Here is a 25,120-nt window from a genome sequence, read left to right on the forward strand (position 1 = left end):
GAAAAGTGACAAATATATTTTACTGATTAATTAATCGAACTCTACAAAAAAAACAAGAAGAAGCCAAGTGTAACGAAAGGAAAGTAAGAAAAAATTCAATGTATTCGATAAATATTAACATTCATATGTTAATAATTAGTTATTTAAGATAAACAAGGAAATTACAAGTTAACTTATACAAGAAAACAAATGGCTAAACTATATAGAAAAGAACAAACGTGAAAATTGATAATTGAAAATGATATATTTATATGTAAGTATATTGGTAGTCATTAGTTATTTAAGATAAACAAATAAATTACAAACTAACTTATATAAGAAAACAATTTACTAAACCAAATTCTTAGGATATTACGTTAAATGTAGCATCTCATCAACCAAATTGAAGTTTTCCACAGAGTCAGCAGTAAATGGATTATTGACTTTACTCTGATGCGCTCTCGCTCGAAATACAAAGAAGACCGGACAAATGTCTGCTTGTGCTCTATTTCTCCATGGTTAAATCAGTACATGTACAACAATTACAAACCAAGAACCATTTATATCTGCTTGTTAACTTTAACAGGGCAAATGTCATTTTTGCAAATGATGTAATTTACACTCGGAAAGAATTTGTGACTTGTTGAATCTATGAATTGAACCACATACACAATAGTTTGTTGCTGACCTAAACTAAGAGTAACAGATTACTATGGCCTTGAATGAAAGCCATGATTCTTGAAATTCTTGCTGAAATAGAAACCAAACTCAGTCATCTCCTTCAACAAATTTCCAACATGGAAGCAGGCACCGTGCTTTTGAAGCTTGAATGCAACCATGTCTGTTGTGTTAGAACTCCGTCGAGCGAACAATGTACATAACTTGGTATTCTAATTTTGAACAGGCAATCCATAATTATGAAACGTTCTGATTGTTCCATCCCAACCAGCAGTCACGAACACGAGGCCCCATGTAGCTGATGAAATTCTGGAGTTGTTCTTGTGCTGCAGTTTTTGATGGAAATGACCGCCACATTCTTTACAGGGATGACAATCATTTTCTGAAGATGGTGAATCCCATAAAGGAAGTTTCTCTTCCGGCCATGTGGCAGAACCCCTAGAGGAACTGTCCATTGAAAACCAGTTTGCTAGGGTGAAGCGTTCCAAACCCCAGGCCCTCGGCAAGGCCTCTAGACAGTTGTGCAACGGAAACATATTGCAGTCCATACCTAAATCTGTCCAAGATGTTGCTAGTGACACACCCTCAATGAAGAAGTGCTCGCAAGAACGTATAGATTTGGTGTGTTTTGTTTTTTGGATGGATGGATCATCATAGTTCCACAGGTAAACACGAGAATCGTCGCCAACTGATACAATGTGCCTTCCGTTCGAAGTAAACGAAGCCGACATTTGACAACCTGATTTTGCTAGACCTGTTTGTGGAAAACAGGTTCAGAAAGGTAAACTAACAAATCTTGACTGGTATTGTTTGAAGAACTAGAATCAATTCATTTGTGCACCTCTGTATTTGCAGACAACCTCTAGCCCATCAAGTACTCGGATTTTCGAATCCTCGGACGTTATCATCACCCTTCGAGTGTTGTCCTTAAGAAACTGGAAGAGACAAAAATCTATTTAGACTTCATCTACGTTTGACAAGGATAAAGTTCTACAATTTCAGCAGTTTGGGAATGTAGTATACCTGAATGCCAGTAATTTTGTTGCCAGATGACTTCTTTCCCCGAAAGTTTATCATTGCTTTTAGCAGTAGTTCGGCTTCTGTAAAATGGAAAAATCGGGTTTAAAATCTTCTCGTAACAGCATATAGCAACATTATGCAAAAATCTATTAACAGGGAGGAAATGTGCACCTGATCTTTCAAAGAAATGACAGGTGCCGGAAACGGAACCAACAACAAAACCCTGCAAATATTTGAAATGGGAAAGATACTAAGAAATTTCATAGTTGGTAGAATCAGTTTCAACTCAGTAACAATATCATTGTAAATCATACTTTTCCATTTGGCTGGTAGCATACTGCTGTCACTAAATCTCGAATGTTCGCCCATTCCTCTACTCTCTTCTTGTGGACTCCCCAAATTCGAACTTTACCATCAATGGAGCCACTGACGAAGTAATTCTCGTCCACGGGATTGAATTGAACACACGTTACTGAATCCACAGGAAAACCAAGATAAGTTTAGTTTATTTTTTATTTTGTGAACACCACAAAACATTTACAAATGCCAAAGAATCATCGGTAAGTTTTCTGATGCTCACCATAGTTGCAGTGATGGAAAACACCAAGACATTTGTCCGATCCTACTTGCCATATACGCGCGGTTTCATCTGTGGATGCTGATAGAAGATGCTGCAACCAAAAATATAAAACAGAATTCAGATATATAAGGTTAAATGGGATAGCTATAGCTTAACTTTAGGTAGCTTGACTAACATTAGAAGAGGACCATGCAAGATCCAAAATTTCGCCAGAATGTCCCTTCAACTTCTGCAATGGCTCTTCCTCGATATGGAATATCTTTTCAGGGATGACAGGAGTGTGGCACACTATTTTTCTTTGATGACCGGACTTATCCAGCGATCCTTGACGGCCAAAATTGCATTTCAAAGTCTCGCAAGAGGAATCCACCATGCTCACACGCCATATGCAGATAACACCATCTTCACCGCCACTAGCAAGAAATTGGCCATCGGAACTAAACTTCATAGTCCAAATAAGGCCATTATGAGCATTGATTTGTTGTCCGGTATAGACTGCGGAACATTCCGTACACTTCTTCCTACTCTGTTCCGTCCTCATCTGAGTCATCTTCCCCATGTTGCAAGCCGGAATATGGGATCTTTGCTTTTTCATCTTCCCCACCAAGTGTTTCCACCATCGAGTTACGTTCTTGTTTTTCTTGTCCGCATCGAGGCTTTCACCACCAGAGACCCGACCATTTCCCAGACCTCCGTCAATCTCTGGCTCCCGATTGATGCATATGTCGTCCAACCAATCCTGATCCGAATAATCAACAGAGCTACATGCTTCGCTATTAGATTGCCGTCTCTCACGTAGAAAAGTTTCATCCACACTGGCACTAGATGATCCACTAGATTTTACAGCCCTTTCCATTTCTATTCTTTCAAACCCACCAGAAGTTGAATCCTCAAAGAATTTGCTCAAAAAAATTTCCCTTCTTTCCTTGACACAAAGTGGCTTGTTCAACCAAATACCATACTCCATGTGTCTACAAACCGAATCTTCGTTCACAATGAAAAACTCGTCGGATGTCAATCGATCTTTCGTATCAAAGAAAACCTCTTCTCGTTCAACGACACTCGGCATTTCTTGAAATGCACTTTGCATCAGAATTCCACATCAAAACAGTAGATACCTCAAATCAGTCCCTGTTTCAAAATTCAACAGAAAAATTTACACAGTTAAGCTTTTTACACGAATCCAAAAACCGAAATTAACAAAGTTTTGCTCCCTGAACAAGGGATAAACACACAGCATGCCCATTCATTAGATACCCAAAACTCCTCTCCATAAGAAATTAAATCAAGATAACATACTCACACAACACATTATAGAAGTATTAAATAATGCAACACCAATTAAAAACAGAGAGACCCAGAGGCAAATCAAGATAATTTTCGATCCCAAAACACACGAAAAATATAAAATAATGCCAGTAACCCAAAGGCCACGAGTATTTGAAATGATTATGATGTACCTTAAATCCCTTCAAAAGCAAACAGCAAATCCCAGCTACATCACAAAAACCTCCTTCCCTTGAAACTGAAGCCAAGGTAAAAATCCGATCTTCGGTTTAAATAAGAATCAATGTTGACAATAAACAACCAACCAAATCTTGATCTTCATTAATGGGTCACGAGATCTGTGAATCAAAGAGATGGATTCTCGGGGATATCGACGGTGCACGAGCGGGAGCGGCACAGCGCAGAATAGGAACAGGCGATACAGATGCCTATACAATTCGTATGTATGCAGACAGATAGATACAGATATGTACGAATGTATGTATGTATAGGTTTGTGTCTTCTGCAATTTGCTGCTCTTTTTTACAAAAAGCTCGCACCCTTTTTGTACCCTCCAAAGGCTAACACCATCCAAAGTCAATTTCCACACAAAGTCCAAGACTCCACCCCCACTTGAGCAACAAGCTGTTGAAAATAAAATCACTGCAGCACAGAGGAAATAAAAAAGAACCCACTTTTCACAATCCAAACACTAATCAAGATTTGCAATAAATTATTTATCTAAAATGGAAGCAACCCAATAATCTTTTTCTTATATGAAAAATGGGTTTTGACTTTTGGCCTAGAATAGAGGCGGTAAATATTGCACGCACAAGAGCATAATTGTGCAAAGATTACCTTTTTGAAAGCGATGTTGATCAATTATTTTTCTGCCTAATTATTGTTGGTTTCAAAATTATCATGTAATAATTATAATAAAAATGGTGAATGCATAATATTTTAGCGTAGGCATGGGCGTGAAGAGATTCATCAACACAGGCTGTGAATTAGTTGCGTCCGTATTCATCCCAGCAACCATTGTCGTAACAGAGCAAGAAGATTATTTATTATATATTTTGTGCACAATTTCTGTGCTTTTTTATAATATTTAATTAAATTAAATCCTAAATTTGGTTTTAAAAAAACTAAATTTAAATTTTATCATCATCAAATAGGAAAGAAATTTCCTTATTATAATTACGAATAATATTCGGAATCAGAAATCTTTTAATATTACATGTATAGATTTAAAGCTTCATACTAATATATTAAATGAAATGATATTTTTGAATAATTAAAGAAACATTAAATAAATCGAAAGTTTAATACATCAAATTATTATTATTATTATTATTATTATTATTATTATTATTATTATTATTATATAAATTGGTGTTATAAGAAGCAAGAGATTCTCACCAAATAACTAAATGATATTACTTTATATCCTTGCTTATATAAATAATTTATTTTAGTATCCGATTTTTGTATTGCATATAATTGTTTAACTAAAAATATTAGAACTTTTAAATCCATGAGTAAATTATAGATCATGTCCTAATTGGTTTTTATCTAACGAATCATCGTGTCATTATAGATATTACTGTTATGTGACACGTAATGAATGTCATATTAAAATTTAGTGTTTTATGATAATTTTTTTTTACAAAAAAATATATTATTTTATTAAGACATGATACTTATAGATTATATAAAATTTACTGATATAATTTGAATTTTTAAATAATTTAGATATGAGTTTGAGAAAAATCGAAAAAAGTTTTTCTCAAAAAGATAGAGAGATATGTACAAAATACTAATAAACACACACCAGCTAAATTAGTTAACAAATATTATGAAGGTTAAAATCGTAGAACAACTTTGGCGTCATATTAACATAGCAAAGTTAGTTAATATGATGTACTCGAGTTTAATAATATAATAATTACTCTGCATACGCGATGCGTGTATGTACAGTTTTTTTATCATTTTCAACGGACTAAAGTGAAATTTGACAAATTATAGAAGGATTAAATTGATATTTCAATTGTTAAAATAAAAAATAAAAAAAATGTGTGTTGAAATAAAAAAAACAAAATATATAATATTAGTATCATATAAGGGTAAAATTGAAAAAAAAAAGTTGGTGTCTTTCCTAAATGATTATTATCATATATTCAACTTTAATAAAATAGAATAGATATACTAATAAAATCTACACGTGTGTGTAAAATTATGACAATAATTTATATATATATAATTTAAAAATTATTAAATGTTTAATTTATTAATAATTGATAAAAATTAATGAGAAATTATAGTGCAATTTGAGAACGATAATATTGAAAATAAGTGCAATGATAATTTTGGAAAAAATGTTTGTATAAATATAATTTGGAAAATAAAATATGATGTCTTATGGACGACATATTATTTATATAGATATAATATAAGTATTTATATCACTTGACAATAGAAAATGAGAATTTTTAATTAATTCATCAAATTCGATAATTAAAAATTAAATTTTCCCAAAGTTTTGGTAACGGGTTTAGTCATTCAGATGCCTAATTTTTCCCGTTATCATTGTCGTGTAAGCCGAAAATCATGGAGACATGAATGCACACATGTGGAAATCCCATTGCCTTTTAAATGTGAATTTATAGTTTTTCTTTTCCAAGCATTTAAATGATTTATTTAATATCTACTATATCCTAATATATTAATTTTTTATATATATTTCGAAATAAAAAATGATATTGAGTAACTATCTCGAAATTGTGATTTATTTCATAAAATAATCCTATAACATTAATTTTTTTTAAAAAAAATATCATAAAGGGGCATGCATTAAAAAAGCAATCAAAAAATTTGATTCCACTGAAATAATTATTTTATTGATTATTAAAAATTTCAGGGAAAAAAACCACTTTTTAATTACTTAATTTTAATATAACACCTATTTTTTTTTACACAAATGTTACTGTTAGAAAACACTACACACAAAAAACTAATTCAAACAAGAAAATCTGATTATTAATTAAATAAAAATTGATAAATGATATAGGATTGAACGCTTATAGTTTTTTTCAAAAGTTATAGCTGATGGTAAAAATACAAATCAAATATTAAATCGTATAACAGCTAAAATATCAAATTTCGATTGTTATACTCGTCGAAAACAATTATTAAACCCTAAAAAAGTATATATGTTTTCATGGTTTCACATTCTCCCATCTTAGTTCTCCGATCAATATCCCAAATAAAATATTGTTAATGAATAATAAGTCCAAATATGTAATAATTATAATAAAATATTTACATGCAATGCATATACACCTATCAATTGTAATAATTATAGGATAGTACAACAGCTTGACATGACAATGGGAAAGTGGGGATTTCAATTTTACCATTTAGGATCATGTATAGCTTTCACACACCCAATACCTTTTTACACTTTTTTCTTTTGCAGAAAATTAAACACTACACAGATATTTATGTACAATTATATTAGATGCACACTTTTATGCCAATGCCATTTAAATAAATAATCATAATAATTATTATGTATACATGTATATTGTTGAGTACAATAATTGTCCCTGTTTAGTAGAGCAATCGAACCGTGATGCTTGAGCTGTTGTGCGGTTTAAAAGATTTGAGTTGCACCATTACCACTAGCTATAGCTTTTGGTAAAGCGGCAAGCGCTCGGTCCTCCAATTGGTATTAGAGCCAAGGTCACGGGTTCGATTTCCATTGATTGCAAGAAGCGCAATTATTGGGAGGGAGATTGTTAGGTGCAATAATTGTCTCTGCTTGGTAGAGCAATTGAACCGTAGTGCTTGAGCTGTTGTGCAGTTTAAAAGATTTGAGTTGCACCATTACCACTAGCTATAACTTTTTGGTGAAGCGACAAGCGTTCGGTCCTACATATGTGTGTGTCTATGTATACATACAAGAGTTGCATTCAACACAACAAAAAACAAAGAACCCATTTCCTTTGAAGTCTTTTGCAATTTATTGAAATCATAAAATATTTTTTTCCAACGAGAATAATTAAGTGTTAGGAAAAACTACGATCTAACTTCTGGTCATATAATCTGCATGTTTTTTTTTTTTGTTTTTTTGCACGTTGTCCGTCGATTTACAATCATAGCTCACAAACTTACAATTTATTTGTTTTATTCATTTTTCATCATAGTGCTAACATGATACATGAAAATACTGACATGGTGATGTATTTTTTTCTACATTTTTTAATGTCACGTCAACACTTATTTCACGTGTTTACAAATTTTTCTACATAATATATACACACAATATATTTTTATTTGTGGTTGATTTAGTGTTTTAGGTCACAAAGATTTTGTGATTTGATGTTGTTGCTTTTTATCACGATCAATAATATTGTAAAGTGTGTGATGTAAACATTATCTTATAAAGAGAAATATATAGTTGAAAAGTGTAAAATTCAAGCCCCAAATTTCTTATGCAGAGGATAAGGCTTCCTCGGGTCCAAACTCAACTTCGTGGTGGAAATTTTATTTTATTTTTATTAAGTAAACCCATTTATTATTGACAAAAAATCGTGTGAGACGGTCGTATTTCGTGAGACATATATCTTATTTGAATTATACATGAAAAAGTATTATTTTTTATGCTAAGAGTATTACTTTTTATTGTGAATATCAGTACGGTTGACCCGTCTCACAGATAAAGATTCGTAAGACCGTCTCACAAAAAAACCTACTTTTTATTATTATAATACATAATTTCGTTGAACCAGATTACGATATTTTAGAATTAAAACAATAAATAAATTAAAAATTATATATATATATATATATATATATATATATATATATATATATTGTGGGGATCCGGACGCTAATCCAATTCTTAATCATCATTAGGATCAATTTACTAATCAAGTAATTTGGGTCGTAAAAAAATTTCTTTAAATGCGGAACGTAATGGAATGAACTAATATACATATTCGTATAAAATAAAGTACAAGTCTTGTACAGTCTACATTCAATAAAAACTAAGGTTTAACAACTAATTATCAAGTGTTCAAACCCTATCTTTAATCCAAGTCCGTAGTCTCCACTCTAATCATGATCTCTCTCTTCTTGTCTTGACCCTGATCCTGTCCCACCTGTTGTCAAGCACACATACAAACAAGACAACAGCCGGATAACTCCGGTGAGAATTATATTCCCAATATAAACCATGTATACATGCATTTCATATGAACAATATAAAAGCATGAAATAAACATTCATAACATGTATCAAATTCAGAAGCATGAATCAATATAAACTCGGAATATAACATGTATCCAATCCGACACATGGATCAACACAAACTCTGAATCACACTCCGTGACTCATGGACTCGTACTCGACTCGTCCTAATCTTAGGATCCCGATCGGAATAAGAACATACACCTACCTACACTCCCGATCGGGGTGGTGGCATGTTCTTATTCACGGACTTTGGCTCTTTCCATATCGAACACCAGTAATAGAAGAAACTCCAATTTTATCCACTCCGATATAGCCAAACGTCCGGTGTCCTGACCTAACCGTCACAGACTTTGGCATTTTCACCAATATCCTATCCTGTGACAATGTGCCAGTGACGATTCCATCACTATCCGGCACTACTGTCACAAGATTACTCATTCACAATTAGGCATATCCGCTTAATGACTCAATACATAAATCAATAAATCAAAGGTATCAACCTCATACAATTGCAAATATCGATGCAATAAAGTAAAGTATGTGATTTTGAGAAACTCAAGTCAATCGGACTCGAGTTGTGCAATCCCACATCAACATAAATTTATACATTTGTCTTCGCAGTCTGACGAAGTCGAAGTCTCGAAGTCAAATATGTCCATATCAATCTGAAATGCAATATCGCATAGGCACAATCTCAATATACAACTCAATTCAAAATCTATTCTGATCAATACTCAAATCAAACATAATCTGATCAATATCGAATCAAGATACAATCTAATCCATATCGACGATATCACGATATAATCGAAGTCACTACTGAATCTGATCAATATCAACCCACTGATATTTCGACGGTATAACAATACAGTCTCGATAACCATGATGAATTCATAATCAATATCGGTACAACTTATAATCCATAACAATACAATCATGATATCGAATCTCAATCAAATCAACTCCCAAAATCATAACAAATACATACACAGTCTGTTCTTCAATCCGACTTCAATTTTACGATGTCTACGATATCAGAAACACCATATATGATTCATATTCAATTCTGACAATATCATAATTTCAAATCGTATCTAAACGTAACAAAACTTACGTCCTGTTGTAGCTGTCATCGCTAGGAACTCGGTACTGAAGTCAGATTTCAAATCAGATGACCAGATCGTAAATTAGAACTTGAGCTTTCCTCGGCAGCTCGTTTCTCTTCCTTTTTCATTCTTAAGGCTAAGGATTGATATGTATAAATATATATATACACACGTTGCATGCAAGGGCAAGTGGCTTATCTTTGGTGCAACACGTCTCGCGCATATGCGCGAGACACAATTTCTCAGTGCATGTCTCGGCAGCTCGCGTATATGCGCGACTTCACCCCACGCATGTGCGCCCAACTCTCTGCCTACCTCGCGCATGTGCGCGGCTCACGTCGCGCATGTGCGCGCAATGTTCTGTTATAGCTCCTTGGCTACTGGACAATTTGCGCATATGCGCGCCCTCACGCCGCGCACATGCGCGGGGTCTTCTGCCAAACCCGCGCATGTGCGATGGAGCATGTGCGCGGATGGCATCTCCCTCGCACATATTTCGCGTCTTTTCCGATCTGATTCATTCCGTATATATATATATATATATATATATATATATATATATATAGATAGAATTCAATTTCGACGTATACATTGAAAATGGTAAATAAATTAATTGGTGAATAATTCTATACAAAATTTTATGAGACACTCTAACGGGTAAATTTTGTGAAACATATGAATGTTTGTTTTTGACTAATTCCCGATACAACCTGTAAACCAATTGTTTAATTAAATATGAAATTAATAATAAGACAAAAATAATGCAATCTTATTGGTTTCCAAAGTTACAAGGACGTATCAACTACCGAATCTAAAAGTACTTTTTCTATTAATTGTGATATATAATATCAACTAGTCATGGTCAGTTAGTTGTCCATAATTGGATTATTCTACGCTAAATCGAAAGTATTTTTTATGAGATTATGAAATGTTAATTTTTGAATCATTAATATATATGTCAACTTTTCACAAAAAATCGAGAACCTCGCATGATTACTGATATTAGAATAAAGAAAAAATATTTTTAGTATATCATAGATCCGTCGTTAGGAAATAAGTTAAAAATTGCCATTTGTAATATCTTTAAATTTATAAGTGATTTTTAAAATAACATATCTGATTTTCAAATATATATATATCATGTTATATTATTCTTAAAAATTTTGAAATTGAGTCACAAATTGACAAATATGATACTCTTAAATTGGGTCGTGATTAATATAAAATCACACTTGAAATCGGGGAATAAAATAGAGTGGTCCAGGAAATATTACGGATCCATTAATGTTTGCAAGTGAGAGGAGTAAAACAATTTAAAAATATAATATTCCAACGAATGAAGTAATTTATTTGGTAAAATTATTGTTACATGAATAGTAATTTTAACAAAAAAAATTTATTTGATTGTTTTTTGCACATATAAAATGTGTGTGAAATTACTTTTGTATTTTAATTTTTTTTAGTAATCTATGTATTTTTTTAAAATAAAAAAAATCAAAAAAGCTATTTATTATGTGATTCTTATTTTCCAAAATAATCGGAGAAGATCGAGGAATGCTTAGTAATTCACCAATGAAAATTCTATTCTCCTCCCAGAGGTTAATTATTTTATTATTTCTCTTTCTTTGTTTTTTCGAAAAAATAATGCAAATGTCACTCATTCAAATTATGAGATATGAAGCCCTTAGAGTATTATGGAGTTAGCCAGTCATCGAAGTAGTTAATTTTTTGAGTATGTTTCTTGTGAAACGATCTTACGAAGTTTTATCTGTGAGACGGGTCAACTCTATCGATATTCACCATAAAAAATAATACTCTTGGCATAAAAAACAATATTTTTTTTCATGAATGACCCAAATAAGATATCCGTATCACAAAATATGACCCATGAGATCGTCTCACGCAAGTTTTTGCTTATTTTTTTATTTATTTGAATGTTTTATACACAAAAGCTAGTATAAAATGGTTTCACGGTCAAAGATTTATAAAAAATATTATTTTTCGTTGTAAATATAGATCGGTCAACTCGATCTAATATAAATCTGTGAGATCGTCTCACTGGAGAATTATTCATGTATTTATATATCAATTTTTTAAAAACTAAATATAATATTGAAACACAATAGTATGTGATTGGGTAGCCAAAATTTGATTCTGATTCCTTCTGATATTTTTAAATGCCTTTAAAAACATAAATTATTTGTGTTTTCAATGAATTTATTGATGGTCCAATCGCCATATGTGTGGAGTAAGGAGAGAGAGATATTAATCTTTATGTGGTGAGAAGTCATGCACGAAATCATCATTTTTTGATATTTAATATAAGTTTTTTATTCTGAAATTGATATATAAACAAAGTTGAGAAATATAGCTTATTTTGCTTTATATTTATCATCAAAATAATCATCATATAGATATGAGTTAGTAAGAAAATATTTCTAAACCGTAAAAGGTTTCTCACAAATATTGTTACTAGTAGCTTAGAGATATCTTGTTCATATCACTCATGTTGGTAGTGTTCTTAGTATATAACACGTGTGCTGAATTGACATACCTCGAACTCAATGATTATTAACTCTAAAACAGAAATACCTATCTATAAATCACCTTTTTCTTGAACAAATATGCACATTAGTCACACACATAAACAAATTGAATCCAAGGCATGCGTGCACATAAAATCTGCATTGGGAAAAAACCAATGAAAAAGTGTTGGAATTTGAACCAACCTCACCCGATTGTGGCTTTGCCCGGTTATCGAGAAAACCAACCTCACCCTACGGTTTTAAACCACAAGCTTACGTTCCCCATTAATATTTCATGATATTTTTTCCACTAATATTTCATATTATCTGAAGAGTAAGTCTGTTGTGAGACGTTTTCACGAATTTTTATCTGTGAGACGGTCAATCCTACCAATATTCACAATAAAAAGTAACACTTTTTCATGGATGAGCCAAATAAGATATTCGTCTCACAAAATACGACTTGTGAGACCGTCTTACACAAGTTTTTGCCTTATTTGAAAATATAAAATTAGTGTTAAAACCCAGAAACAAAAAAAAAATATCTGTCAAAATATAGGATTTTAAAATATTTTAGATTTTATATAAGAAGTTTGATGCTCTTAAAACATTTTCCAATGGTGGCGAATGCAACTCTACTCCATTTGATATGTAACTGAAAACGGGGAAGAAATATTAATAATAATATTAATAAACAATCTAAATAATAATAAAAATATCTCAATATTCCCATTATTTTTTTTATTCAAAAAACTAGGGGTGTCAAAATACAACACGACCCGTCAATCCGACACGACCCAACACGAAAAAAATCAGGTTCGGGTTGGTGTTTTTCAGGGTCGGATCGGGTTCGAGTTGGGTGGGTTCGGGTTAGTGTCAGGTTAGACGGGTTTCGAGTTGGGTCGTGGGTTGACCGAATTTTTTTTTTTTTGAAAATATTACCTATATTTTTATATATTGTATGTTTGAAAAAAATTTATTGTATATTTATATGATAAGTTTTCATCATTTAATAATTATTTTGTATATTTTTTAATTTTTTTAACAATTGTTTATTTGATTTAATAAATATACTTTAATTTCCTACAATTAAACTTTCAAATTTAAATCGAAAATTTTGTTATTATGTGTTTAAATTAAAATATTATTATTTTTTTTATTTTTTCGAATTTTTTTCATTAATTTTTTTAAAAAAATAAATAAATTTCGGGTTAGGCGGGTTAGACGGATTGAGTCGGGTTAGACGGGTTCGTGTTCAGGTTGGGGGTTTTTGGGTTGGGTTCGGGTTGAAAAAAAATAAAAAAAATTTCATGGGTTGACCCGAAACCAGATCCACCCAACCCGATTGACGCCCCTACAAAAAACTAAGGCAAAAATTTGTGTGAGACGGTCTCACGTGTCGTATTTTGTGAGACGAATCTCTTATTTGGGTCATCTATGAAAAAATATTACTTTTTATACTAAGATTATTATTTTTTATTGTTATTATCGGTAGAGTTGAGCCGTTTCGCAGATAAAAATTCGTGAGACCGTCTCATAAAAGACCTACTCAAAAACTAATTCGTGGTGTTTGTTGATTGGCATAAAGAGATGAATACTGCCTTTTTGGCACAGCTGTATTTTACTATTATTTAATATGATTCACGATCTTTAATTTTCTATACAATCTGTATATTTAGGTTACATTTAATTTGGACGTATTTTAAAGGGAACCATATATTGGTGGCATTATTCCACGTCGTTCCACATTCGATTCATTTCAAATGTGGACTCATTAAAATAATTGAAATCGACTTTATTTTTGTGGTTGAAGATGTGTGAGTCATTGAGAACAAATACTTTATTGGTGCATTGTGAATTAGCCCCACTTTATGGATGAAGACTTCGCATCGTTTAGTGTCATATCAGCTTTTCGGATGAAAATAGGTTAGGCGAAAGATACCTTACTGAAACTGAAATTTAATAACATAGATGATCAAAATCTCAAAAAAAAAAATATCTGAATAACGCTGGTCATCGATCCAATTGCTTGGATTTTAGCTTCCATCTTAGTCTAAGTTGGAAAGAGTACTCGGGGTTTAAATTATATATTCTTGAAAATACGACACACTTTGATTTGGGATTTTTCGTTGTCGTCGGGTACAATAACATACTTGTGAGCTTTAAGTGTGGTGCTCGTGGATGCTACAAATAAAATTGTTTTGAAATTGTTCTTATTATTTTTTTAAGATTATAAGATCGATCGAAGTTTTTAGATATTTTTTCAGTCTCTGTAGATGATTTTTGCAAGAATCGACCTGATTATCTTGGTCAAGAAAGGCAAATAATGGTACAAAATTTGTTTGAATAAATAAGTTGTGAAGGCATAATTCACGATTGCCAAGATATGATCGAGGCGCATATGATAACATATCTTTTTCTTAATTTCTTCTCATTGAAACCAAAAAGGTCTTTCAACGACTATATATGTTTATCTTTTCTTATATTTATTAATTAATAAGAGTGAGATACAAAAAAAAAAAATCATACTTTTCGGTTCTAATGGCATAAAATATTTACTCTTGGGAGCTTGAAAGTTGAAACACCCTTTTCATGCAACCACTTTACAGTTCACCGGATCAAATAAGATACATTAAATACGTATATATTAAATAAAAAAGCATACGTATATATAAAGAATAAGTCTCTTGTAATATGGTCTCGGGTCAGACTGATCTGTATAAAGCGAAAATAATATTTTTGGCGTAAAAAGAAATGATTATTCATGAGTCGAATTGGATATGATATATGTCTCTCACAAAATTGATATGTGAGACGGTGTCATGTAAGTTTTTTTTATAAGAGATCAAAGCAATATGATATATATAAGATAAATCATTATGTAATTTGGACATATAACATATGTATATACACATGAACGATATCGACGAGAACAAAACCTCGTATATACCCTTATATATATATATATATATGATAATGCTTGGTAGGTTTTTAAGTGTGAGTGTTTTTTTTAATAAAGACAATGAATTTATTGAAAAATATATATAAAAAAATAAGATAAAGTAATTTTTGAGAAATTGCATATTGACATAATGTGACGTGTTAATTATGTTTTGGGATCCAGAACACTGGTATTTTATATATCTAAAAATATTATCCAAATATCGCAATACATATATATATATATATATATACTAAAATGAAATTCGACAAATTATGGAGGGAATAAATTGAGATTTGAATTGTTAAAATAATAAAAATAAAAATAAAAATGTGTGTTGAAATTTAAAAAAAAAAACAAAACAAAACAAAAGTGCAATATTGGTATCATATAATGGTAAAATTGGAAGAAAAAGTCGGTGTCCTTCCAGGGTAAAGTTGGAAGAAAAAGTTGGTGTTCTTCCTAGGTAGTTACTATTATGTCATCAACTTTAATAAAATACAAGTAACGATGCACACGCGTTGCATGTGTTATCATTATTTTTAATTTGATCGAATAATATTAAACAATTAACACGAAATTATTTTCAATGAAGAGTTGTTCGATTTAAAAATGAAGTTTTGTTTAGATTTTTTTCTGTGGAGTGATTTGATGAGATTTTTAGAAGAATAAGAAGGGTAATTATGGAAATATAGTATAGATAATAGATTATAGATTATAAATATATCAAATATAACTAATTAAAAATAAGAAAATTAAAAATTGGTAAAATATTATTTATAATATGTATGCCAAAACAGTATAATTTGTTGATTGTATTTACACCAAAACACTATAATCATGAACAAATATGAATTATATATATATATTCACATATAATAATGTTGTTCAAGTATGCTAAACAAGTATGATGTACGAGTATGATATGTGATGACATGTTATGATTATGAAGTATGAGTATTCGTTATTATTCAAGTTACGATATGTTATGTAAAATTTGAATTCAAGTATATGTATATGTTGTTTCATGTCTCGAACGGCCCCCACTTGCTGAGTGACGACCATATCACTCACCCCTTACAACCTTCCCCAGATATATATATTCACAGATTATCTGTGAATATATATATATATATATATTCACATAAAATAATGATAATAATCTTGGTGGGCGTTTATATGGAGTCTTTCTGTTCCACCTAAGGTGCGGCTATTCTGGTGGAGTATTTCTCATGACTGTATCCCCACTAATCAAAATCTGTTTCGACACCATGTCCTGGTTAGTGAATCTTGTTGTCTGTGTAATTATCCTATGGATTCGACTGGCCACGCTCTCTTCTTCTGCGCCGCAATAAAACACTTGTGGAATAACTCCCCTTTCGCCCATATTATTAAGGGAGCAATTCAAACTATTACTCTAGAGATATGCATGTGATTGAAAAAACAATTGTCAAAGGAGGAGTTTGAGAATCTTGCAGTCCACACATGGGGAGTCTTGAAAGAAAAACAAAATTTCATCCATGGAGCTAGGACAAACCCGATGGCTGATAATGTGTTCTGGAGTTATGCAATGATTTGTGATTTTAGAAGAGCGCGTAAGAAGGAAAAAATTACTATTCAGACTGAGTTGGGTAAACCGGAAAAGAAGTGGATGCCTCCAAGGTCATACAATCTCAAGATGAATGTGGATGCAGCAGTGAATAAAGACAAGAATCAGTATAGCGTAGGAGGGGTGGTTCGTGATTCACAGGATCGTTTGCTGCTAGCATTTGGAAAATAAATCAATCAACCATTATTGGTGGTGCATGGGGAGCTTTTAGCAATCCGGGAAGGAATAAAGCTTCTGTATGATAAAGATCTTCGAGATGTTCAAGTGGCGTCAGGTTCTTTGTTGGCAGTGCAAGCAGACACAACCAACCAGGAAAATCTTAGCTACATTGGTTCTTGTGTAGCAGAAATCAGGGATCGAACTCAGACAACTATTATTTCAGAATTCATTCATGTACGACGCTCAGCTAATAGAGTAGCCCATTATTTGGCTCGCTTTGTTCTTTCTTCTCCCTCATCTTTTGTATGGATGAATGGAGACTTTCCAGTTTGGTTGGTTTAACTTGTAATTGATGATTCTTTATAATAAAATTGCAAGTCTTACCGTAAAAAAAAATAATGATAATAATAATAATAATAATAATAATAATAATAATAAAAAAGGGATATAATGTATATTGAAGAAAAGAAAAGTGATGTAAAACAGAAAAATATCAATAAAAGAACAGGGATAACAAAATATATTAGTTCGTAAAGAAAATAAATAAAATTGTCCAAAGATAAAAATATGCGGTGCTCGATCTAATTCTCTTATCACTCAGTTTTTTCTGCTATTATTTCTCTAAAAAAATTAGATATAATAGTTTCAATATCTATGTGGTTTTTGGACAAAAATCAAAGAAAATAATTTTTCTTGTTCTTTCGAATAGAATAAATATTTTATATTTTGTTTCCAATAATTGTATATGAAAAAACAACAAACTTTTCTTAAAAAATGTGGACAAGTGATTGATTGGTGGAAGACAATAAATTAATGGGGTGGTTTCTTTTGAATGATTGACAATTGCATATGTTAAAATTTAGTCAAAATGGTTAAAAAAAACAAAATATTAAAACAAAAATAAGCATTCAGACGAGGAAAAAAATCAGTGTTCAGCTGAAAAGTACATCTATAAATAGATGCATTCCTTTATAAATTCAAGTATCAATTTCTCAATTTTTCTTCTCTCGTAGCATTTGTGTAAGGCCCGAGATGTTATCATTTTAATTCGAGATTATTTAATTTATGAATTATGGAATGTTGAGTTATATTCCATGGTTTTACAATTCCATAGAACTGAAATTGAATTAAAAAGAGTTGTGAGGACTAAATTGCAAATAGTGAAGATTTCAGGGACTAAAGTGCAATTAATGATATTTAGTGGAACACTTGGCTTGCTATGGATTGAAGTATATATATATTTGCAATTTCCTTCACAATTCAGAAGCAAGAAACCGAGAGTTCTCCAGAGCAAATTCTCTCAAGCTTCAATTTTGCTTAGAATTTGATTTTGTACGATCTGTCTATCAGAATTTCAATCCGAGCACGGTTCTGTACTCCTCTTGTCAACAGCTACAACTTGACGTAAGTTTTATTGAGTTCTGTTATCATTTGAAATTATAATATTGGAGGAATTATTATTTGATCATTATATGGTGTTCTGCATATGTTAGACATCGTAGAATCGAAGTCAGATCGAAGAACAGATTGATTATGGAATTGTTATGATTTTCTGATTATATTAATTGAAAATTGAACAGATTTGGATTATTGACTGATTCTGGATTGTATTGGATATTAGTTATGATTTGTAATTGATATTTGTTGATATTGTATTGACGGAGATATCGGGATTGTGCCGTTATGCAGTTAATTTTGAATTAGATTCAGATTGATCGGATTTAGTATGAAATTGGGAATGGAATGTTGATATTACTATTCTCGATATGTCATTTCAGATTGACAGATACAGTCTTGAATTCAGAATTTCCAATTCTTCAGACCAAGACTACGAACGAAAGGTATAAGTCGATGTTAACCGGGAGATTAACTTGAGTCAGACTCTAGTTTCCCTAAAACCACATACTTTATTTTATTGCAATTGTTTGACATTGATATTATTAATCTATTGATTTATAGAAAGTAGAGAATAGCCGATAGCTATTGAGCGAGAGTCGTTGACAGAAGGGCCAGACAGTGATAGAGTGGTCATTGGCCCATTGCACATTGTCATAGGAAAGCTTTGGCGGATATGCCAAGTCTGTGGCGGATATGCCAAGACACTGGATTATTGACTTATATCGATATTGCTTAGGGGCGGATTGACTCCTATCGCTGAGATTCGATATATGTGTTAATGTCCAGGAACCGGGATCCCTAGATTAGAGATGAGTCGAGTCGGAGACGACGAGTTAGAGAGTTTTATCTATATTCACTAATGTGTCATAAATTATGATTCATATTCTTAATACATGGTTTATGCTTTTGTATATGATTTTATGCATCGCATGTATACATTGCTTATACTGGGATTTTATTCTCACCGGATTTATCCGGCTGTTGTCGTGTTTGTATGTGTGCATGGCAACAGGTGGGACAGGATCAGGGTCGAGGAAATGATGAGAGATCGTGATTAGAGTGGAGACTACGGACTTTGACGTTGCTGTAGATAGGATTCAATACTTGACATTTAGTTGTTGAACCTTAGTTTAAGTTCGATGTTTGTTGTACAAGACTTGTACTTTTATACTAATATGTATATTAGATTGAATTACATTACGTTCCGCAATTTAAAAAAAAATTTAGACCCAGATTAATTAATTGATCTATTTATCCCAATGACGATTAAGAAGATGATTAGCGTCTGGGTCCCCACAATTTGAGTGCTTAGTTTTATAATATTTGTTAGATGTTTATTCTTCTGTATTAAGAGATCGTGTTTTATTTGGAAACATGATGACTGATTGTACACCATAAAATATTATAATTGAATTATTTTTCATTTTATCCGTGATTTTTATTATAATATTTTTTAAAAAAATTTACATAAATCTCAATGTTCAATTTTATTTTTACAAAAAGAAATATTTCGATATAGGGCAACATAAAAAAAAAACCTATAAAATTTCGATCAATCAAGACTAAGTCGAATCACTTGGACTTTTGACATTAACACCTTTTGCACGTAGTCACCAAATCTTGGTCCCAAAATGTCTTTATATGTGGAATTATAATATTTGATTTCAAATCATACGGGACCCTTTTTTAAATATATTTTATAATATACAAAATTAATGCACCACGGTTTCACTGACCAATATTTATATATCAATTGGATTAAATCTTTACGAATTATATATATGAATTTGGATAATTTTTTCATTTATTAACTTTTGAAGTTTAGTTAGTTTCAAGTCTAATTCATAGTATGGTATCAGAACATAAGTCTATTGTTATATGTTGGACTGTTCTATAGGTCACCCGATAATGTCTTCTAAATTTTACACTGAAGATGTTTATTAATGCGTGTGAAGGTGGATTTATATTTAAGTCTCACTTTAACAGATAATTTTGTGACACTGATTTCCAACCGAACCGATCCATAAAAAAAAATTTTTATGCTAAAAATATTATTTTTTACTTTAAGTATGAATCAGGTTGACACATCTTACAAAAATAGATCCGTAAGGACGTCTCACGATATTAATTTATTATTTTTTTAACTTCTCACAATTACATAACTATACTAACATTAAGATTTCCTAGTCGAGATCTTGTCACCTTTTTTCATTGATAATTCGCACTAGTTGGCATGATCAATGGACCAAGTACTCGGGAAATGATCCAATTAGATAGTAAGAAAACGAGTTAATTGTTATAATTATTATATTATTTTATTATTAAAATTGAGAGGTTAGACTTATAAAATCTCCAAACCATGTGATGCTAGATTTACTGGATATATTTTTTATTTAATTAATCTCGATTACAGACTTTATTGATTAAATAATCCTTAGTTATGTAGTTAATCATGATTTTTTAGAGCTTATGGAACCTGATACTGTTCACTTGGCATTTTCCACAACTAAATAAGCTAAGCAATGACGTAACACATACAAAATAATAAGTTGGATATATATATATATATATATATATATATATATATATATATATATATTATGTATGATCATAATTTATCCCAAAAAAGAAATAAATTAAAAATAAAATAGATAGAAAATGTGCGAGTTTATATAAATATGGGTTTTATATATCAAAATATTTGATATCTGAATATTTAATCTCAATCTCAAAAAATATAAATGTGTATATGTTGAAATATGTAGGATCAATAGCTTGACGTTTCTTAAAAAATATAGTTGTTGTAACTCATATATTTTAAACCGTACACAGATAAAACGTCATGTTTCGATTATTCTACCAATAAACATAATTGAGTAGGTCTCTTGTGAGACGGTCTCACGAATCTTTATCTGTGAGACATGTCAATCCTACCGATATTTACAATAAAAAATAATATTCTTAGCATAAAAGTAATACATTTTTATGGATTACCCAAATAAGAGATTCGTCTCACAAAATACGACCAGTGATACCGTCTCACACAAATTTTTGTCAACATAATAATTGCACCCAAACGATCACATTCTCAATAATTGCACTCATTCCGATCAATATGAATAGAATATCGTGACCTTGACTCTAATATCAATTGTAGGACAGAACTTTTGTTGCTTTACTGAAAATTATAGTTTGCAGTATTTTAAATCATACAACAACTCAAACGGCCTGTATCGATTGCTCAAATATGAACAATAATTTAATCAAAAATCATATATAAACATAAGTTTTGCTGAAACATGAAAATAATAAATTATATGACTGAATGGATAATTTTATTTAATCGATGTCCAAAAAGTGATCGTGGCTCATTGTAGTTCATATTTTTCTTTCAATAAAATTCATTATTCATTGGATATATTGTTAGAGTAGATGTCATGCAAGTCAACGGTTGGCTAGATAATTTATTAACTCAAATTTAATAAATAATCTTTATTTTAAAATAATTTAACTTTTATGGTTTCATTTTGTTTTACATGTATATCAATGCAATCAGCATAGATAAAATCATTTATTATACTTTAATATGAATGAATTGTAATTCGATCTTCAAACTCATTTGTAACCACTATATATTCTAAATTCGTTCCTAGTCGATTCATCAACCTAAAAATAAGGATAAAGGCTGCTTGAGGTTGAGATTAGCATATGTGATGTTGTGTACCGTGTTTCGTGGTAAGGGCATAGAGATGTCCAATCACGCAGCTGGGTAATCATACGATGATTGTACCGAACAACCCTCCCTCGAACTTTTTAAGTGGTTATCACTCATCGAGAAGAAAAGTCCATGGTGGTGATTGTACGTGATTAGTCCTTCCGACTCAGGATAACACTGAGGCTCTACATACTATGATTGTGCTCTGACTCGTTTACCGACTCCGTGAGGATCACAAGGTGGCGAGGTTGGGTGCAATTGCGAAATGTGTAAAAGCCAATGCATTGAGTCGGGAACTCACCGCTTACCAACGGGTGTTGATATCCTATGTAATCTAACGAAATAATTGTGGATGAAATCTCTGGCCAGAGTGTGAGATGTATCACATAGCTATCAAATATAATATGCAACCCTCGATGAACCAATAGTTGCATTTTCGATGGGGATATATGTGATGAAGGGTCCTATACTTTACGTTAATCATAACCTACTGGTTCTTGCAGGGACTATCAGTGATACATAGGGAATCATGGGGCGATGCTAATAGACACTCTTACCATGATTCGATGGGTTTAATCAGAAAAATGATTCTGACATTCTCATGACCAACTGTTGGTGCATGAAATGGGGAAAATTGAGGAAAGCCCGAATAAAGAAAAATGTTCATGACTCGCGAAGAGTTGTGAACCTATGGCTAGCTATATCCCTGAACTATATAGGGTCACACAAACACTGGATCATTTTTTTCCGTTGAGAAAATAAATTTAAGGAGTTGAATTTATATAAAATTATGATTTAGCAAATTCAAGAAGTTGAATTTATGATAATTACATTTTGAGAGAATAAATTCAAATAGTTGAATTTTTGAGATAATAAATTCAAGAAGTTGAATTTATGATATTTAAAATTTGGAGATAATAAATTCAAGAAGTTGAATTTATAAAATATGAGAATTTAATTATTAAACTCAAAAGTTGAGTTATTAAATATGAAATTAAATATATAGTGAGAGGTATGTTTTATGGGATTGTATGAATACAAGTCCAACATATTAAATAATTAAAGTTTTTAATGAACTTTGATTAATTAAGTAAATTAGTTGGACTATTCCAATTAATTAATCAAGCCTATTAAAGTTAATTATGAAAATTAGGTCATGAAGACATGATTTAAGTAGAAGACTTGAAACCTAGCCTCCATTCATTTCCAAGAGTTTTGAAATTCCCTCACCCCTCTCATCCAAGATTTCGGCCAACCCTAAAGAAAGTTTAGGGTTTGAGCCGCCTTTTGAGTTTTTGATCTCAACGAAAAGTTATTCTAAATATTCTAGTGCTATTTAGAAGATGAAATAATCTTCTAGTTATGGACCAGATTGGGAGATTGAAGAAAAGAGACTTGAATAACGTACGTAGGGATTTACAATAAGAGTTACGTGCGCTTATACCGACGTAGTTGGATGCAGATGAAAATTTACTAAAGGTATACTACTAAATATCCTATGTATGTTTATTCTATTTAAACCATACGAGTGTCCAAATATTTTGATTGTCAAATAAAATTTTAAAACTTCCGCTGTGATTTGGACATGAGAAAAACGATATCCCAACAAATATATGTGCATGAGTAGTAAGAGAAAATAATTTTTAAATCTGCAATAAATTCCCAATTTTTTCTCGCAATTTCCAACAATATAAATAAATAAATATATACATACATATGTACACTATTATTCAAGAGCCATTTAAGCAATTTGATTTGATTTTTCTGTTATTAATTTTTCCTTTAATCTAAAATGTGCTGATCATGTGAATTTAATTCAATCTCTTAAATTGATCTAAAATTTTTAAATCTTTTGGTTTTTCTCATTCGATTTCCAAATATATCTCCTAAATAACTGTCAGGAGTATTAAATTATATTACGTTAATTAGTGTATCAATATTTTCATGATACTTTAATGATAGTATAATATATTAAATTTAACTTAAAATATTAATTTATTTCACAATAAATTATTTTGAGAGTGCGAGTATGCTATCATTAATCATATTATATCCTGTAATTTTCTGAAACTAATTAGCCTCCCCTTTTTTTGGTTCTTCTTGCAATTTCCTAAAATTTCAAGCGTAACACGACAATATTATGCCAAGCACTGATTATTTTTTAGCTAGGCCCTTTTATAACATAAAGTTTTTTTAAGAATAATTTGGAATACTGTATTTTATAGCAATTAATTAATATTAGGTAAAAAACTTGTGTGAGACGGTCTCATGAGTCGTATTTTGTGAGCTGGATCTCTTATTTGGGACATCCATGAAAAAACATTACTTTTTATGCTAATAGTATTACTTTTTATTGTGAATATCAGTAGGATTTACCCGTCTCACAGATAAAGATTCGTGAGACCGTCTCACAAGAGACACACTCTTAATATTAAACCACAAAACTATCGCGAGATAATTTCACAGGTTAATTTCGTGAAATAGATCTCGGACCTGCCCAATTAATGAAAAATATTATTTTTATAACCAAAATATCACTTTTAATGTTATATATAGGTCGAGTTAATCCATCTCACGGATATTAACCCGTGATACCGTATCATAATATATCTACTGATACTAGATTATCAATCTTATAATAAAGATCAATATTCATGTTGAACAATTTTGATATGTTGTTAACTCATTATGCCCATCTCTGTTCTTATGGTGACACTCACCTATTGTATGTGATGAAATGTTTTAAATTGTGTATCTAATAGATGAATGTCATCTCATTGATTAGTACAAAAGTATCAATTGGACAAATTTGTTGTACTGAAATGGACAAATATGATAGCCAAGTTAAAATGAAAGGCTCAACTAAGAAACAAGCACAAGTTGGGCTTGGG

At 31.2% G+C, this 25,120-nt stretch overlaps 1 protein-coding gene across 2 annotated transcripts; it reads right to left on the reverse strand.

The window, feature by feature from the left end:
- Positions 1-459: 459 nt before the first annotated feature.
- LOC142531794 (WD repeat-containing protein YMR102C-like) lies at positions 460-4,487 on the reverse strand. 2 transcript variants are annotated; one of them, XM_075638054.1, is made up of 9 exons: positions 4,382-4,487; positions 3,718-4,186; positions 2,433-3,388; positions 2,258-2,348; positions 1,992-2,149; positions 1,849-1,900; positions 1,681-1,757; positions 1,499-1,592; positions 460-1,411 (listed from the first exon to the last, which is right to left on the reverse strand). In XM_075638054.1, the coding sequence occupies exons 3-9, from the start codon at positions 3,345-3,347 to the stop codon at positions 870-872; spliced, it is 1,929 nt and encodes a 642-aa protein (XP_075494169.1). In that variant the 5' UTR covers positions 3,348-3,388; positions 3,718-4,186; positions 4,382-4,487; the 3' UTR covers positions 460-869. The 2 variants fall into 2 exon arrangements, with proteins under 2 accessions (XP_075494169.1, XP_075494170.1); XM_075638055.1 differs by lacking the exon at positions 4,382-4,487 and having other exon boundaries at positions 3,718-3,775; positions 3,850-4,357.
- Positions 4,488-25,120: the final 20,633 nt, after the last annotated feature.

The sequence above is a fragment of the Primulina tabacum genome, chromosome 17, assembly GCF_025594145.1.
Source record: "Primulina tabacum isolate GXHZ01 chromosome 17, ASM2559414v2, whole genome shotgun sequence".
Classification (NCBI taxonomy): Eukaryota; Viridiplantae; Streptophyta; class Magnoliopsida; order Lamiales; family Gesneriaceae; genus Primulina; species Primulina tabacum.